Here is a 19,269-nt window from a genome sequence, read left to right as displayed (position 1 = left end):
TGGCATTTATACGACGGCGCATTGGTTTATAAATAACCTTCTGAAGAAACAAAGTTATCTCCAGACCATTGGTAATGAAGACACGTAACGCAGGCGAAGGATAATAAAAAAAAGAAAGAAAGAAGTGGCACGAGCGAAAGGACCACAACTCTGAGAAGAGCAGACGTCCAGGAATCTAAATCGCATTCCACGCGTTCGTATATCAAAGGGAATCACAGAGCAAGAAGAGAAAAAGATTCGCAGGCCGCGTCCGACAAAGCCTCAAGACACGTATATTCAGAATGTACGGAGAAAACACAGATCCCTTGCTATGTGTCGGCCGCACTTGAACGCATTCATGAGCGACAAGCTCGACGAAGCACTGCCGGGGAAGGAGTCAGGGGTGAGCGCAACACAATTCACCACCCGTCGAGGGCACATGCGCTTGTAGCATATACGCATGTAGCCTGGTTCGCGAGGAATCGCGGAGCAGCTCAGCACGCGCGCGGTCCATAAATCTTCGTTTAAGCCGCGTCTGCGTGCGCGTTGCTTCTCCACGGCGGATGACGCGGAGCGGGCCGAGGTTGTTCCTTTCCGGTTTAGCTGCGGCTGTATAGACACAAATTCAAACACGGTGCCTCTTAGGGATCTCAGAAGGGCCGCATTTCGGGAAGAGGTTCATCGAAAACAGTCTTACGCTTACGTAAGTGCTCACAGTTAGGCCGCGGCCTATTGCAGGGCGACGCAGAAAAAGAAAATTGGTTAAAAATGAAAAGCCGCATACTCTTCCCCATACAAAAACCAGCAGAACGCAAGTAAAATGTACTCGGGACGGCGCCAACAGGTATAAAACACAGACAGAAAGGGGCACGCGAAGACAGCATACATAAACGTGGCAGGCATGCGCGCACACACACACACACAGAGAAACAGGCGGACACAGTGCGATCGCATGCAGCCGGAAACGCGCCGGGAATCGTAATGAAGCCCGAGCTTTTTTTCTCAGCCGTTCTACGCTGCAGAGAGATACCCGCGCGCAGATCCAGGATCCTTTATAACTCCGCGCTGTATATAAACGCGTGCGAGCGAGCTCCCGACCCCTGAGCGACGGGCAAAAGGCGGCGGCAGTAGCGCGGCTGCAGGAGCAAGGCGGCTCTTTCTTGAGGCGCGAAACGCGTTCAATTATTCAGCTGCAACTGAGAGCCGCCGACACTCGCCATGCGCTCAGGCACAAGAGCAGAGCAGATCCGGGGCTGATAGTTTCTCGGCTCGAAAACCGCGGGCTCCGGCAGAGGAGGAGGAGGGAGAGATATAAACCCTCATTTCTTCCTTTCTCTTGTATATGTGTGGTCTTGCCCTTGTTTTCCTCGCACCGTTTTGAGATATCCTGTTTCTCTCCGGCGCATTACGAATTTACTTAGAACCACGCGTTCGTCTCCACACTCACCCGACCTAGATGGCGAGAAATGCGGGGAGCATTCGCTTCGTTGCTGTCCTGCGACCAGAAAAAGAACATAAAAAGAGAGTGAGAAACCACTGAAAGTGTCTGTGGCTATCATCTTATAATATTGGCAGCTGGAAGGTGTTCGGCTGAAGTGTGGTTTGAAAAATGCACGACCACCCGATAAACTAAGCCTGTCGTAAAATATGTGCCAAATCCTCCCGTATATATCTATTTCATGCCGGATTACGACGGTAAGACCCGAAGTATGCAACTGTAGTCAAGGCACGACAGCAGAGTATACGTGATGACTAAACAAACAACAACCAACATAAAGATAAATATATTTGACAACAATAACAAGCAAGTCGCGGTGCGCATCACGGTCGCTTATACATCGTACGTATAGTAGATGTCACAGCAACGCTGCACAGCAGAACGTGGTGAAAAGATGGTGTGTAACTAATTTAACTTTTTTATGTGACGCGCGGTGCTCGCTGAGCGAAAAACACGGCAACCGGCTTGTCAGCTCAACCAATCTCATACGTTGACGCGCGAAACGTCGGGAAATCGCGAGAACGTGGCACAACACAGACAAAAACAGTTGCGCACGCCAAGCAAGAATGACACTGCGCTCTCGTGATAGCTGAAACAACGAATGACATTCAACGCTATGGCATTTTCGTCGCGGGAACGCGTATTATTTCCAAGCCGGATTAGCCCCCACGCAGTACGACAGTCACGCAGCCCAGCTATAGTTTGCAGGCACCTGGTGATTAATACCACACATTAGGGCACAGAAAATGTATTGTGCAGCCGCCCCGTGAGCGGTGCATCTCACGCGCAGTTAACACCGCATTAAAGCGACGGCATCGTACGATTCCGCCTTAAAGTGCAGCGCCATTGGACACGCGAACTCGGGAAAGAGATCAGCGTAAGCTCCGAAGTGCTGGGACGCAACTAGCATTCATTACACGCATAACAAGCGCTGAGCAACAGTTCGCATCAGCGGCCATTAACCATATAAAACGGCCAGAAACGACGTTTAACAGATAGGCATAAACAACACGGCAAAAAGAGTTTTCTGTCGAGAAAGTCGCCGGTTGCAGCCTACACGAAAGTCGCACGCGCTTTCCGTTTCGAGCCATTAGGCGCCTAATTAACCATCTCGCTGTAAACGCACACCCCGCCAGACGTCGATCGCCAAAGCTTGCCGTGAAGAAGAAGCAGAAGAGCACGAAGCGGGCTCGAACAAGCGCGTGGGGACCATAACGCAGCGCTCACATTTAAACCCATTCCTAAGCACAAGCACCGAGTAGTTAGATGTCTTGCTTTTCTTTCTTTCTTTTTTTTTTCTTAGTGCCCGAGCCAGCGTGGACTGCTATTTGGGGACGGCGCAGTTCGCACACTAATCTCGTTCGCGCTCCACGCCCCAGCATTCGCTTCAACGGGCTGTTTCCGCTGCAACGGCTATAAAGGCATTTTCCTCATCAGCCCATAGGTTAATTTAATGACAAAGTGCCAAACACGATAAGCATTTATTCCATTAGAAGCCTCCAGCCTTCTATCGTTAATATATTTAAGGCATTTTCGTCGTTCCCAAATGTGCCCTGACTATAGCCGGGAAGGAGCTGACGCAAAGCTAAAGCGAACGACGCATGACAGCACCAGAAACGAAAACGACAGGGAAGTAAGTGACGTCCGCATTCCGCGGAATGCAGGATGAAATGCAGGATGCAAGCTAATTAAAATCCTGTAGCAGAGCCGATAGCGCCACTGCACCGCATCATTTGCTGAGGTTATAAGCGCTATACTTTCTTACAAAAGGCCACAAAAGCGCTGCTGCGATATTTGAAAGCGACCGGATTGAGTCAACGTCTGTGATCCGGACTGAGTGACCGACTGATATCTCCAGTGGACTTTCTCTTTTCTTTTAATCTTTCCGTCCCCCTTTCCCTCTCCCCAGTGTAGGGTAGCCAACCGGGCTCAGTCCTGGTTAACCTCCCTACCTTTCATTTATCATTTTCTCTCTCCCCCTCTCTATACGAGAAACAGCAGCAATGAAGCAATTAGCGAAGCGGGAGCATGAATCTATGCGCTGTACGAGACTTAATTGAGAGGCGGGGGGACAAGGGGGACAGGGGGGGGGGGGGGGGGGGGGGGGGGCTTCTTGCACGGAACGATGAGAATCGGCAATGCGACCAGCATTTCAACCTATGGACGCCAACGTCGCACAAATTCGGCATTATGTCAATCTCCGTGGAGTATCAACTCCTACATCAAATAAATGACGTGCTACTGAGCAGCTGTGCAATAAACGGCACTTGCAGAGTAAAAATTAAAAAAGAAAGAGGGGGGGGGAATCTCCGGGGCCCGCATTCACAAAGGTGGCGGTTTGGGCTAGTTTTGTATTGAATTTTGACCATATATATGCGCAGCAAACACGGAGGCAAGGTGGAAGTTTAACGCTTGTTCTATAGTCGTGGTGTTCCTGCTGCACTTGTGAAAATGGATACGGGCCAAATTTTGCTAGATATACCGTACATTCACTACGACGGTCGCCGCACTAATGACAATAAGGTATCCGTAATCGCTTTGAGGCCTTCCTTCTACAGGGCGACAGTTTGGCGTTGGGGCAAGTTTTCTGGTCGTTTGGTTACCTATTGCTTGTCCATGAGACGCGGATAGCGTTCGTGCAAGGAAAACGTCACGCAAGAGGCATATGGGTGCGCCAATAAGGTCATCTTTTCTATTTTTACGTGTTTATTCATAGGCGCATTAGAAGGCGAGCATGATACATACGACAGACTGCGATAATGTACATCACTGCGAATAGGAGGAAGAGACCATAACAATCGCTGTAAAAGTACGCTACGTAGAACAGCTATAGGCTAACAGAAAATCCGGCGCCTCAGTGTGTGGGTATTCGGAGTGGCGCTTCAAGCACCGTAGAAATGGTGGGAAACACTATAGCAATATTGGCTCATGTAGGCTTAACGCGCATTGCGACTAAGGCATTCCGAAGATGGGAAGACAACAGTATGACAGTAAGATGTAACACTGCAGACACGTGTTGTCAACCTGCTATAACCTAACTGGTGGTTCAGTGGCTATCAACCAGTGATTTAATCAAACGGCGTGACGTATAGCACTGAACATGATGCTGTGGGCACGATAGCACAAAGCGCGGCCTAAGGTGAGACCGCAAATCAGGTAACTTGCAAGAATTATCACCAACGCAGAGCTCTGATTACCATCGCTACTGACAAGTATGACATCGAGGAGGGCAAACTAAGTGACCAATGCATGAAGTTCCTTAAATTGTGAGAATTGTATGTCCCTATATATCCTGCCAACTTCTTCAATTACGTGCTCGATACAACGGTTGGTTGACACCTGCTCTTACAGAACGCTCTAGCATGCGAATTATTCTGCAAATGTGTTTCCGGAAAGACCTTACAATAATGTGCTGGCTTTTAACAGCGTGAGACTGTTTAAAGTGCGTTGAGGTGGAAGGCAAGGTGAGAAAAAAAGCATGTTAAACTCGTTCAACAGGCGCACATAATAGCTCGAAAGTCAGTAAAGTGTCAATACGAAGCGATGTTCGCACCATTATCATAGTGGCTGAACAATTGCATTTCCAGCCTACCTTCCACGAAGGCTGTACTTAGTACTACAGAGATGCAAGAGATGCAGATCCAGACAATCTTCATTAGCTTCATCTTATAAGCAATCCGTAAGCTGACATAAAGTTATTTTACACCGATCAAAGTCAATGATCATGTCATTCAGAAAACTTCATGTTCGAACAAGCTATGACGGATATAAGTAATGAGTATAGCATCTGACGCATGCATAAAGGACCATGCACGCTTCCGACAAAGAAGCGTCGTCAAAGTTTCAGTGTTTTTCACGAAATGTTGCCGAGTAGGCGTAATATATCTTGCAGCTCTTCTTTTCTTTTTCTCCTCAGCATGCCCTCCGGCAAGAATTTATTGTCGTGTAGGAAAGCCTGTGTTACAGTAAGTGTTCGGCATACTGTTCAATGTAGTATAGCTGTAGCCAAATCGGCAAATGACATACTGTTCGTATAACGAACGCAATTACGATTTATCTATATGTATTACTTCATTATGCGCAGACGAGGAATGCGGGAGATGGAGATTCAAGACGATGAGCAAAACGTGAACAAGGTGAATGCAGGAGCCAAAGTCAACTTGTCGAAACGTTGGCTCCTGCATTCACCTTGTTCACGTTTTGCTCATCATTATGCGCAAGTACATTCTATCGTAAGTTCTACGTCACAGCATCATTTCTTCGGTTCCTCACAGCAGCTAAGCGGCACACAGAAAACAACCGGTTCTGCAAGAGTCGCCACAATAGGAAACACCGTAACAATGGTTTGCAACACTTGTTTTCGACGCTGCTTACGAATGGAACGATATACGCGCAAGCAAACTTTTAATCAAAAGACGCTAAAAAAGTGCTCTTCACACTCACTTTAAAACATCGAAAACACACCTAGATCAGCTGGTTTTAAAACTATATCCAATATCTGGGGCGGCTTGCACGAACATTTAATAACAAAAATAATAACAAATTTAAGAACTCGTTCTAGTGGGGCTAGGAGTTGTCTAGGGAACATTTAAGAGCGCATTCTCAAATTCGTTATTACTTTCATTATTAAACGTTTGTGCAAGCCGACCCTGAAGTAATTCAAAACGCACTACAAAGCGAAAGAAAATTATCGAAAACTATTGGTGACAGAAACCGAAGACAACGTTATTTTATTATATTTTTTTTTACTATGAACAAAATGAAAGCATGCTCACACAATATTCTCTCTCTCTCTTTATTTTTGCAAACAGCGGCCACTAGTGGGCGTCCCAACATTTCGGCGCTTTCCAGAAGAAATAAAGCGGATTATTCGTCAGCGGACATGGTCAGTGAAATATATGCCGCCGGAAACATATTCACACCTGTCAGGTTGTCCTGCAGCATATTACAGAGGAATGAAATATGCGCTGGACCGCAGCGCACGGCCACTCACAGTCGTATACAGAAAGTAAGCGCATAACCTAAACTATTTAAACGCGGACACGGCGGGCAGCACTTACGAGGCAAGATATTGCGGACATAAATCTTCCTCTTACTACCGGCCGCTGCCATGCTCTGCCGGATAACTTGGTCTCGTACTCACAAATGACGTCCCCACCTAGCCTGTGACCAACAAACATCGTCAAACTTGCCGTTGCCAATCGAAGAAACCCGCAAGATCTACAGCGCCGCGGTCCTAACAATTTTCTCCGAATGGTCGAAAGGCCAGCACGCAATGCCATCGGAATGACAAATCTCACCTTTCGTCTGGCAACAGCACTGCGACAGGAAGAGGCAAGAACCGCCTTTAGAGTTCCGGTCGGCACTACGCAATTTCCTGTCCCCCGCTTGAGCGCGCTCTTCAACAACTATCCCAGCACCACTCGCACTGGCACCGACGGGAGTAACAACAGTTGAACTAGCGCTCGCGGGCTCGAGGAACCAGTAGTCCTCGGTGCCACCTCCGGGACAGCGGTCGGACGACGAAGCGGACGATTTCTTCTTCGCCTTTCGCTCCACGTCGCCCAGGCAGGTCTGGCTCCGCTGAAGCAGCGGCCGCCGTCGCCAGAAGGTCGACGTCCCGCCTGCTTCGGGACGCCGCGTCGCACGACGCCGTGTCGACGCGCCGACAACAGCCGTCGATTGTTGGGACGGCGATGCCTTTTCCGCGGCGGTGCTGTTCGCACTTGAAGATGCACGACTCTCGGGCAACCGCACGGCGTCCATGTCACACACGCGCGCAGACACGCTGCGGCACCGTTAGGAATCGGGGCTGTCACTAGCTCATTCGGAGCCGAAAGAAGGGATTCCGCCGCACCGATTAATCGAAATCACCGCGACAATGGCGTCACACTGATCTCACGAGGAAAAAAAAGGCACAGCTTCAATGTTTCTGTCCTCTCAACAACAACGTCGAGCACGGTATTCACGACGTCGCACCACACTAGACAAGAGCACAGTTGCTTACTACAGCAGCACCGGACGGAAGCGGCAGAGTGGTCGCTCTCACTGAGCCGCTGGCGACGCCAGCTCCTCGTGGACGGCTAGCCGGCTCCCACAATGCGTCACGGGGGGATCCCACCGCCAACTGCACCGAGACTCCGCGTGCACTCCCCCAACTTTGCAAAGAAGGGAGGCGCGGGAGCTGCGGGGACGCAGTGCACGCGGGCACTTGCCGCACCGCCAGCAGCACTTTGTCTCCCCCATCTGTACCCCCCTGTCTTTGCTCGAGGGAGCGCGCGCCTCTCTGTGCACGACGCTTTTCCCTTCGTTGACGAAAGCCGCCGGCCGCCGGCGGCGGCGGTGGTTGATGGCGAAACACAGAGCGGCGAATGATGACGAAGCGAGAGGCACCGCAGCGCCTTGCTTCTCTGTGCTTTTCTGCCGCCTCTACCCTCTCCTGCTCAGGCGACCCCCCCCCTCCCTCCCACGGTTCTTCGTGGCGAGAGACTGACTCGGGGCCGACGCAGCGATGACTCATGCGAGTGCCCGCAGCCGCCGAAGTCACGTTCTTCGATTCGCGCACAGCGAAACGCGCGAACATTAAAATACGGGGAGCTGTGTACCAGGAACGAAAAAAAAAAAGAAATGAACTTGTGAGGGGAGGAGGACAGAGGAAGATGGGCAACAATCGACCGAAAACGGCACTCGAAATCAGATAAACAAACATGTACGCGCAAGCAGAAGGCAAGGTAATCATGGCATCCCCAGCAGTGCAACTTCGCGTTCCACGTATACCGGTACAGTTAGTCGAAGCAAAAAGAAACAAACTTGCGAGACGTAAGCTGTCTGAAATACCCTCTCTGCGATGGGCGAAAACTTTAGCTCAGTCTTCGCGTACGTTCAAGCATTCGTACGGCTACGCGGGTTCTTCGACTCTCGAAATTCAATCAGGGAGGACGTCTTAGAGGTGCACAGAAAATCAAAGTGCAGTGCCGTTATATTTGGAACCGGCTAGCGCGCCTGCCCCTCGGCGCGTGGCGCAACGGAGCTGTAGCAACTGGCGGTCACTGACACGTGCTCCTGAGGTAATCGGATCGATAGGGGGCAAAATGTGCTCGCGCTATGCCGCACTCAGTTTAAAGAAATGCTCGCTCCCGTTGGAAGCTTCGAGCCGGCGTTGCGACATACGACCAAAAAAAGAAAGAAAAAAACTGTAAAGATTAATCGTAAATCTTCTTTTTTACCTTGCTTTAGCTCAGACATATGTATACGTTATCGCAAATGATATGCTTATCAAGCGGTACCAGCAAGAGAAATGTGAGAGTGCAGGGCCTTCAATATCTGCGGCGACCGAAAGTATAGCGGGGACTAGTACAGATTACCTGAAACGCTGAGTGTGTTTTCTAAAACCAAGGACTAACAGAATCAAGCGAACAATGTGAAAAAATAAACCGGTAGCAAATTAAACAAAAATCCATTTTGACAGGGGATGCCACCAAGCTTTTTATTATTAATGCGGAAGCATTGTATGTCCCATGAGGCAGAAAGTCCGGCGTTATCAAGCGATGGTACCAAAAATGGCCGACGGTGCAAATAGTAAAAACAAGTAAAAGGTGCTCGTATTTTCTCAGGGAGACTCCTGTAAACAAAGTAAATTAAAATGACTTTGAAAAAAAATTTGGTACATTTCGGTCTGTGTAGGAGGTGTCATTGAAGACATCGTGTCGCAGCCATCTGGCTGAGTAAACTTACTCTAAATCGTGGAGCAAAGGTGGAATAAAGTGAATTAAGGTATAGTGAATGAACATGAGCTAAAGTGGATTAAGCTTGATTAAGATGAATTTGAATGCTTTCGAATCCCGTAAGGATACTTAAGTGAGTGCAAATTTTTTGCTTCCCTTCCGCGCTTATTATCGGTCCTTAAAGATTTTGATTCTCGTTAATAAACCATCGAACCTAGTCGAAATTTACTGCCCCAGGAACTTTTCATTCTGTGTGTTCCCTGCCTTTAGGCCACCAGTACCACAACCACCTTTTACTATTTTTTAACCGCAGATTGATTAACGTTTCCTCTATTTTTCTCAAAGTTGGACGCCTCGGAAGGGTAACATTTACCTCTATGTCATTTACCTCTGGATGAATAGTGCAAGATGCTATAAGAAAATATTCTCTATGGCATTTGCGCTAGTTGCACATTTCCTTTCTTTCTTTCTCTCCATATGTTACGCATGTACAGGCGTCATCTCCTATAACGCTTCTCAGACATCCTGACCTAGCGGCGGACAGTACAGAGCTGCCCATTAAATTATTGTAAAACTTTTCCCAGTAAGTTCAGAAGAAGCAGCGTCGAAATCGACTTACTTCGACGTGTCCCTCGGCTAAAAGTTTCAACAAATTTTCAAGAGAATGATCTGTGTGCACACGATAGAGGTGCGCCCCCACCGCCGTATGCGCTTTCATCCAGTGCGCGCACTCTTCCCGGCCAAATGTGACTGATAGGGCGAAACGACGCAACTATGCATATCCCGCTTCTGCCTCGCTCGCGGCGGTGCCCCCGTCCCACACCTCAACCGATCGCCCCGCATGTATACCTTGCCTCACACAGCCCGGACACAACGAGGCGACAAAGCGGGCCGGCGAGACGAATGACGTCACCGGATGCCGTGACGCAATCCACAAATGTTTGCAGACAAAACGCCAGGCGAAGCCAGCTACCAACGCGCGTGCGCACGCCACCGGACTCCGCGGAGTTATGTCCCCACGGGGCCAAGGTGGGAGCGGCCATCAAAAGCAACTTCCGCCTCGCGCAGGAGATAGGGGAGCGAGAATATGAACGCTCGCGGAGACACTCGGAAGGAAACAAAAACGGTGAAATTATCATACGAGAAGAGGGGCGCGGAAAAAGAAGTAAGCGGGGGGGGGGGGGGGGGGTGATACAGAGAGCGACAGAAAGAAACTTGGCGGCGGAGGATGGCGCCATGCAGCAGCAGCTTTAAGGAGGAGTTCTGGATCAGCGCGGAGAGAAGACGACCAATCAATAATGCGGTGACGTCAGTCCCAAGATCGAAAAAAGAACTAAGGAAGAAGACATGTAGGTGAGCTCGGTATTCGGTCTCCGGTGAGAAGCCCTAGAGAGAGAGGGAGACAGATTTCCAGGCTGTAGAGAACGTGTGTTTGGGCGTCCGCTCGTTTGTTTTGTTTGTTCGTGCAAGCGTAAAACTGGGTGTTTACAAGCGCTGAAGGTTCTTTGTAGCCGACTAAAGAACATAAGTAAGGAACACGGTATCCTTTGACCGCTCGGAAAATGCAGGCGTAAATAAACAGCGAAGCGGGAGCTGCTGGAGGACGAGGAACTAAGTTGCACCGGTGAGAATGAGAGGCTGAGCGAAAACGACCAAGCGAGCTTATATATAAACAGGCGCTCGGAAATTTTCTTCTCGCGTTCGTCAAAGGGGTTAATAAACAGACGTATCGGGATCGGGGATCGAATTCACGAAGTTCTTCGTTCGTAAGTGAATGTTTGCCATTGGCTGACCGCCTTCGCTAATAATACGTCTAATACCACGATGGGCAGACGTCGGCTTTTACGAAAAGTTCTAGCGTAAGTTCAGTACGCCTTACATGAACTGAGCGCGCCTTAATCTTCTGTCGCGACGAAAACGATTAGGAAACGACATTTACGTGCCAAAAATAGCCAAAGCAAGCGGAGCAAACGCAGGAAAATAGCGACGACGGTGCACTATTAAATATGTGTGCCGTCGCACACTCAGGGCGATAGGTGGGCCGTGCCATTACACAACGCGCCTTAGCAACAATGTCGGGCCCTGATTAGGTCACCGTAAAACGCAACGTGTGCTCGCGTCGCGATTTAATCGGAAAACAACTGCGCCGCTTACAGCGACAGAAACGTGCCTGTTTCACAATAGGCACGTTTAAAATAACTGAATCCTTTCTCGAGGCTTCTTTTGCAGGAGCAAAATAATAATAATAATAATAATAATAATAATCAGAAAAGGTAAATAACTAAATAAATAAATAAACGGCAGGAAGCTGGCAATTACTACACAGGATTTCGAACCAGCAATGCTTAAAGAGACAAGACAACCCACAATACGTACGCTAACTCTGAGAGTACAAGTACGTAAAGGCGCGCGTAAACAGCACGGATACAAATAAATAAATAAATAAATAAATAAATAAATAAATAAATAAATAAATAAATAAGACATGAGAGGAGGAAACGCACAGGAATATGAACAGAAACGAGAAGGTGCACTCCGGTGAAGAAATTTTGCCGAAAGTAATGTTCATCCTGAGTATATGACGTGAACGAACCTACTCTTTTTTGGCCTATATGATCACCCCGATGGGAATTGGGCAGCCTCCGAAGATGAGGCCGTGAAGTTCTGTTTCGATCACCTAGGCGATTCCATAACAAGCTCGAAATCAGAGCGAGTGCACAGGCTGGGCAGATTTATCAAGGATAAACAAAGGCTTATCATCGCCAAGTTTACCTTTTTCAAGGATAAAGAACAGATTTTTGTCAAATGCACGTAAGCTTAAGGGATCCACTTTTTACATGCGCGAAGATTTTTCTATAACAACGCGACAAGCGCGCCCAAAACGTCTAGAATACGCAAAGGCCCAAAACAAACCCTTCAAGCTAACCGTAGATAAGCTTCGCATTGATACTAATACGTATGCTTTTGTTAATTCTAGCAACGTAACTGTGCTGTGTACGAGATAGCGTGAGGCTAACACGTACACGCGTAAGCGGAGTCAGTTAAAGTGGCCATCCTTATCTGTGCCTTTTAGTAACATTCGAAGTCTACTGCCCAAGAGGGATGAGTTGCGTTCTTATTTAGATGACAGTGATGCTGACATATTAATACTCACGGAGGCCTGGCTGTATCCTGACGTAGCCAATGAAGAACGCTTGCCAGATAAGGACAACTATAACATATATCGGTGTGACGGCACTGGTAAAATAGGAGGCGGCGTGTTATCAGCGGTGAAAAAGACAGACTTATCGTTTTCCTTTGATACTATACCCTACTACAGAAATAACTTTAGGCTGCATGTGTTACATTTTAGTAACGCCACCAATGCGTTACATCTTACGCTAAAATACTTTTAGGATTGTGTTATCGCCCTCCCGAAGCGGATTCTTCTTTTCCTAGGGAACTACGTGATAACATACAGCGAGTCACACAACTATATTCGGCTGACGTAATATGCCTTTTTGGCGATTTAAGTTATCCGCTCATTGATTGGTCTGCCATGTCGCCCACATGTCGCGCCTCATCAGTTTTTCTCGATTTAACTCTTGACTACAACTTATCGCAGGTTGTCAACCAACGCACCCGCAGTAGTAACATATTGGAGCTGGTTTTAACGACTGCACCAGAGACTGCTGGTCCGATTTGTAACATAGAAGGAGTAAGCGACCACAAGCTCCTTAATTTCGAAATTAATCTACCTTTAACTTTTACAGGTTCAGCGACTAAAACTATTCGGGATTATAACCGTGGTAATTACGACAGATTCAACACCGAACTAAAAGTTTTTTATAACGAGCCTTTTCTGCCGTCGTTTGCCTCACGGACCGTGAATGAGAACTGGGTTCTTTTTAAGCAAAAAATATTAGAGTTAGTTGACACGTATGTGCCGCTAATCTCTATATCCAACGATAAAGATAACACTTGGTTTACCAAACAACTTCGAACATTACGCAAAAAAAAAAACACTCCGCTTTCTGATGGAGATTCTGCGGTTGCTTTCAATGCATATATCGCTTTTTTTGTGTACTCAGGAAGATTGTTCCAACGTGCCATTAGCTCCTGAACAACCCTTTCCTTTCATGGCTCCAATCACTAGCACTGCCGAAGGTATCGTGAACCTCGTCACGAATGTTATCACATCAACTCTAATATACTGAAGAATACCACCGATATTTTCAGTCGCTTTCTGTCTCCTCTTTAACCAGTCTTTTACCATCAGGTGAGCTGCCTAAGGACTGGAAGATTGGTAAGGTAGTTCCCCTATTTAAATCTGGTGACAAGCACTCGCCCCGTATATAATTATCAACCCATTTCACTAACATATATATGCTGCAAATTACTTGAACATATTATAGCTTCTCACATGTACGGTCGCCTTGAGTCAAATAACTTTTTTTCTCTAATCAGCATGGCTCCAGAAAAGGCTTCTCATGTGCCCCTCATTTATTTGAATTCACGACTGACCTTCACTTTAACACGAACACTAACAATCAAACCTATTGCCTCTTTCTTGACTTCGTTAAAGTGTTCGATTCTGTACCTCAGTGCCATTTGATTTCCAAATTGTCTGCCCTTTGTATTGATTCATTAACACTGTCTTGGCTACATAACTTCTTGTCTTCGCGTCAGCAATTTACAGTGGTCAACAATATTTCGTCTAACCTTTGCGACGCCACGTCCGCTGTCACCCAAGACAGTGTGCTAGGTCCATTACTCTCTTTAATATACATCAACAACTTGCCCGCTAACCTTTCATCCTTAGTTACGTTTTTCGCTGAGGACTACGTCATCTACTGCAATATTAAATGTTTTTATGCTCATTCTACTCCCCGAAATGACCCTGAACTAACCCATACATGGTGTAACTTGGCAGATGTCCTTTAACGCCTCTAAATGCAAGTTCATTTCGTCTAGTCAAAAACGCATTAACTCAGTGCTTCACTATTCGACTAATAATATCGTGACACTGGCCTATAGTACAAATATCTCGGCGTTTACCTTTCGTCGGACTTATCCTGGACAACGCATGTAACAGCTGTCTCATCCAAAGCTTCTCAATCTCTCGGCTACTTGCGTGGAAACTTGCGCAACGCGCCTTCTAAAGTACGGAAATTAGCTCATATTACTTATGTCGGCCTCTGCCCCATATGTTAGCACTGGTAAAATGCACTGATTGTACACTTTGCTTTTCAATGATAATGGTAAGCTTCCAGTCAACAAACAAGACCTTGCATTTCAGTCATTGGAAGATCACCGCGTCATTGCTCTTTTATGCCTGTTTCACAGGTTCATTTATAGCAATAACGTTCACTGTCGGCCGTTCCATGCTCCTGTGCGCACATTTCGATGCATTCACAACGCACTTAGTTTCATGGTCATTCATGGTCAAACACTGGCATTTAACTCATCACCACTACCTATAGCTATTGCACATTGGAACGGTCTCCCGGATCACATTGCATCCATCTCTAATCGTGAAGCATTCCTTGATAAACTGAATTCGTTGTATGTTAATATTGTATAACAATGTTGCACTTTGCTATTTTTCTGTCGTGTAATTACTCTTGCCCCTCTTACTCAATGCCCTTCAATAGGCCTACAATGTATTGTGAATAAATAAATAAATAAATAAATAAATAAATAAATAACATGAAGCGCACCTCATCGAAGATGTCCTAATGAAATAAAAGATGTTGCATACGATTCCGTCATACTCGCGTGCTCAATTTGAAAACAAGAACGTTTCCTTTATCTCCACGCGCGTGCGTGCGTGCGCGTGTGCGTATGTGTGTGTGCGTGCGTGCGTGTGCGTGTGTGTGTGTGTGTGCGTGTGTGTGCGTGTGCGCGTATGTGCGTGTGCGCGTGTGCGCTCTTTTTTATCAAGTAACTCACAGAGATTTAAAGAACATCGCGTTTCGCAAGGCCAGCGGTCCAAAAAGCAAAAGTAATGTAATAGCGAACGCGAACGCAAGACTCCACAATCACATGGAAAACACGATAAAGTTTTCCAAGGAAACGAATCTTCCACAGCTTAGAAGCGACGTCATAAAATGTCTCCGGTCCTCCCACACAATACGGAAGTGATTTCTTGGCCATCGCGCAACAGGAAATGAGTGTCCGTCGTCGACCAGCGCGAAGACGGGAGAGAAACACGACGTCATCGCTGAGCCGAGCGCCTCGACGTCGGTGGAAACAGAGCGTATGGAGAAACGCAAGCACACGCCGGGGGTTTCAGTGCAGCGTTGGCGCGGTGTAGAGCCACAGAGCAGAACTTCCGAAGTCGACGTTCTGGAAATGAAAGTAGACTCCAATCACTCTTTTCAACCTGACAACAAAAGAACCCAGGGGAAAATGACTCGTCCGCTCTGAATACCGTACACAGGCTGCACCGACGAGAACAGAGCGGTTCAATATCAACTTCACTGCACCTTTCGACAAAAAAGAAAGAAAGAAAGACGCTTCGCGACAGGTCATTTGTTCATTTTCATCGCCTGAAAGGATCGACATACACTATGTTTCAGTTACTTATTTTATTTTATTTATTATACAGATTCCCACAGCGCCCTCGCGGGCTTTAGTATAGGGCGGGGAGAGGGGGAGAGTACGGAAACAAGTACATTTAAAAAAAAAATGTGCCCGACGATTACGGTACCCCCTAAAGCGAAATTTGAGCGCAGCTCGATACGCATTTTCATTTCGCGATACATTGAGGCAAAGAATTTGAGGCCGAAGTCACCGCACCGACTAGAAGTGGGCCAGTGCCTTCAGCGCCTTCGCACAGGGAGGGCCAGTATGGGAACGCTGGCATGATGAGCGGAATCCGAGCCCGCTGTGGAAGACGACGACAACGAACGCGCGAGCGGAGGCACGAGCGCGTGACGTCGACTCAACCCAGGAACGGACGCCTGGGAGCTGCGCTCTAGTACAAACAATATGAAACACACTGCAGGTGCTTGACACAACAGTAGCACTATGCGGCCAATACCGGAATACACCACAGAACTCTAAGTGTCGTTTATACAGCCTCGACCGATCACTGAAACTCAAATTACCAGCGAACCTTTCACGACGTGACGCAACACTGCTGTGTCGGCTGTGGGTAGGAGTAGCATTTACCAACTCCTACAGCTATCGTATTGGAATGGCGGATTCACCAATGTGCGCTAAGTGCAAGTGTGAAGAGACCATCAGTAATCTTCTGCGCCACTGTTCTCGCTTCGATTATCAACGTGAGACTCTCCACTGTGCCTTGAATAGACTGGATGACAGGCCAGTTACGGAAGCGAAGATCTTGGGAGCCTGGCCTCACAGTTCATTAGCCCAGAAAGCAGTTCGAGCACTTTTTCACTACCTGAAGGCAACAGACTTGAGTGCCCGACTATAGACATCCTACACCTAAGTTTCTCTCTCTTTCTTTCACTCCCAATTCCCCTCCCCACGTGTAGGGGTAGCAAACTGGACTCAGTCTGATTAACCTCCCTGCCTTTCCTTCTTCCCTTCTCTCTCTCTATGCGGCCAATAAACCAAAAAGCAACAGTCATTTGAACAATTCTCAGCGTTGCAAATATACGAGAGTTATAGCTCAGTGAGCCAGCGGGTCAGCGTAGACGTCACAGCGCGTGTTGTGCGGCGCATGCGCACAACACGCACAGCACGGGAGTTCCAAGTGTCTGGAACTGGTGCTCGGCAACTACGGGAGTTCCAAGTGTCTGGAACTCCCGTAGTTGCCGAGCACCGGGCCGGGAGCACACTTGCATCTATTTTACCAGCAGGTACACGGCCTCTGCACCCGTCTGACTCCCACAGCAGCAGCAGATGCTCGATTACTTCACGCTGTGGCGCGGACAAGAGGCCGCCGATAGACCCTCGCAAATCTCTATAGGGCCCCGTTTCATCATAGTTCGTTCATAATATGTACTCCTGAGTTTAAGAAAACATTAAGAGCGCTGCGGCGTAGTCCATAAAAAGCAGACCATTCTATTAGGTTCTTAGGCGCAAGGTACTTCTCGCCCTCGCTGCGGAAGTTTTGGTGCAAAATATTCCAAAGGTACCTGGGAATGCACTAAGCGATACCCAAATAATTACAATCCTAAGTCATACCTACATTTCGTCGACGCTTTTATGAACGACTGAGAGTACAACGATAAAAAGACGGCAAGTAACTTAAAATTAGATTCCAGCCTATGGCAGACATATTAAGAAAGCTTTGTTAGTGCTAAAAAATCAATGACCAAACAAGAGCGTTGTTGGTCACCATATTAGAAACGCCGGTGAGTATCTTCAACTGTTTATGGGGAAGGAACCTGTGGGGCTTAACTTACCAGAAAGCATGTTCCTCAGCAGACTGAACCTGCGGTGTCGGCACCATATAGAGCTACATATACAGACCTAGTCATAAGATGGCGCCTATGTTAAAGTACAAAAAAGGGAAAAGGAGAATATTGGCGTCTTAAATCAAAAAAGAAAATCAGGCTGCATATTAAATACCAACTTAGATACTCTTTCCGCACATTAAGCGGTGCTCTCTAGGAATGCTAAGTACGCAAGTTTCACGCCGGTCGGATTCCTAGCGGCAGCAACGCTAAAGCAGCAGTAAAAAATTACTTCCATTTCTGTGATTTGCAAGTTAAAACGGACCCCACTTCTTGCACCGGTCTCGTGTTTCTCCCTCAAAATAGGAACCTTGTGTTTTGCAAATTTCCTATATTACGCGTAGAGCAGAAACAGAAAAAAAAAATTGAACACTGCAATAGGAAGTGGTGAGACGGCTCGCCAACAGAATATGCGACAGCAAAACATAGAAAGCCACGTGTCTATCTGCTTCGCCAAATGCCTTTCGGAGGACCAACTGAACACCAATCACGGCCGAAACGGGAACTGGTAAAGAAGGGGAAAGCAAGAGGGGAGCCGAAGGGAGGAGGCGTCTTGAAGAAGAGAGGCAAGGGTGGAGGACTAGGGCTACCGCTCCTCCTCCTCCTTCACCGGCAAAGGATGCGGAAAGGTCACCCACGCAGGGATGACTCATCCCCAGGATCGATAGAGAGCTCGGCGCTGGTGGTGGCGCCTCGCATTCGGCTTCCCCGCGCAGCAGCAGCACACACACACACACACACACACACACACACACGCACACGCACACACGAGCCAGCGCTGCGCATGCGCCGGCCCTGCGACGTTGATGATGATGACCGCGAGAGTGCCGCGCCATGCCACCGGCGACCGCCCGCCCGCCCCCTCCTCTCGACCTCCTCTGGAAGCCCTGTGTGGGTCAGCAGCAAGCAGCCCGTGTGAATGCGCGCGCTTCACGCTTTTCGCCTGGGCGACGTTCGCGCTTCGACGAGGAAGGGCACGCGACACGTCTCGCTCCAATGTGGTAGAAGAGGATGGGGCCATCAGCGAGAGGTTGTCGTTAGGCCGAAATATCCCGAGAAGGGTTTAGAACTGGAGGGTCTCACGTTTTGGTGGCGCAGGAAGAAGGCTCCGTGGAGAAGTAGGGTGATCCGCGTGCCTCGACAAAGAGCGGTCGGAATCGGGCAATGCAAATGGTTTTGTTTTCTTTCCAACACAAGCGCTTGGGGTTGATAATTGGGCGATGTAGTTCACAGTAGATGCAAAGTAAGGAGCAAAAGTCGGGACGTCGGGACGCCACAGGTTATGCAACTGAGCACAAGAACGCGGGTTCGTTTCCCAGTTAAGCCCGTATATCAGTGGGAAATAATGTATAAGAACGCTTGTGCACCAAGCCTCAGAAGCGAAAAACCCAAAATTTTCGCCTGCTGCACCTATTAATAGAAGCAAGCAAGAATCGACGAAATTACCTGCAGAACGGCTAGAACTGCTTGTTACGATTCGCCCGAGACATATAGAGGCAAGGAAACATTGGCGAAATAATGAAGCGATTGGATTTGCTGAATTTTCATCAACTACACAGATTTGTTGTACTCTCAGTACGATACTACAAATTTCACTGGAAAAAAGAAGAAGAACAAAGGCTTACGTAAAATAGGAAGATGCCGGCTATACCACTTG

The 19,269-nt window shown here is 47.9% G+C and overlaps 1 protein-coding gene across 1 annotated transcript in view; it reads right to left on the bottom strand.

The window, feature by feature from the left end:
- The window catches only part of LOC126542336 (uncharacterized), a 76,012-nt gene extending 68,769 nt beyond the window's left edge, over window positions 1-7,243 (bottom strand). Inside the window, exons 1-2 of the mRNA XM_055077393.2 lie at window positions 6,778-7,243; window positions 1,427-1,474 (exon numbers count right to left, since the gene is read on the bottom strand). Of these exons, the coding sequence (XP_054933368.2) occupies window positions 1,427-1,474; window positions 6,778-7,243 (514 nt within the window). The remainder of the gene's footprint in view (window positions 1-1,426; window positions 1,475-6,777) is intronic.
- Between the last annotated feature and the right edge of the window lie 12,026 nt (window positions 7,244-19,269).

Source organism: Dermacentor andersoni, chromosome 2 (genome assembly GCF_023375885.2).
Source record: "Dermacentor andersoni chromosome 2, qqDerAnde1_hic_scaffold, whole genome shotgun sequence".
NCBI classification, from domain to species: domain Eukaryota; kingdom Metazoa; phylum Arthropoda; class Arachnida; order Ixodida; family Ixodidae; genus Dermacentor; species Dermacentor andersoni.
The sequence above is the reverse complement of the archived record's forward strand: the minus strand, read 5'-3'. Positions and strand labels throughout refer to the sequence as shown.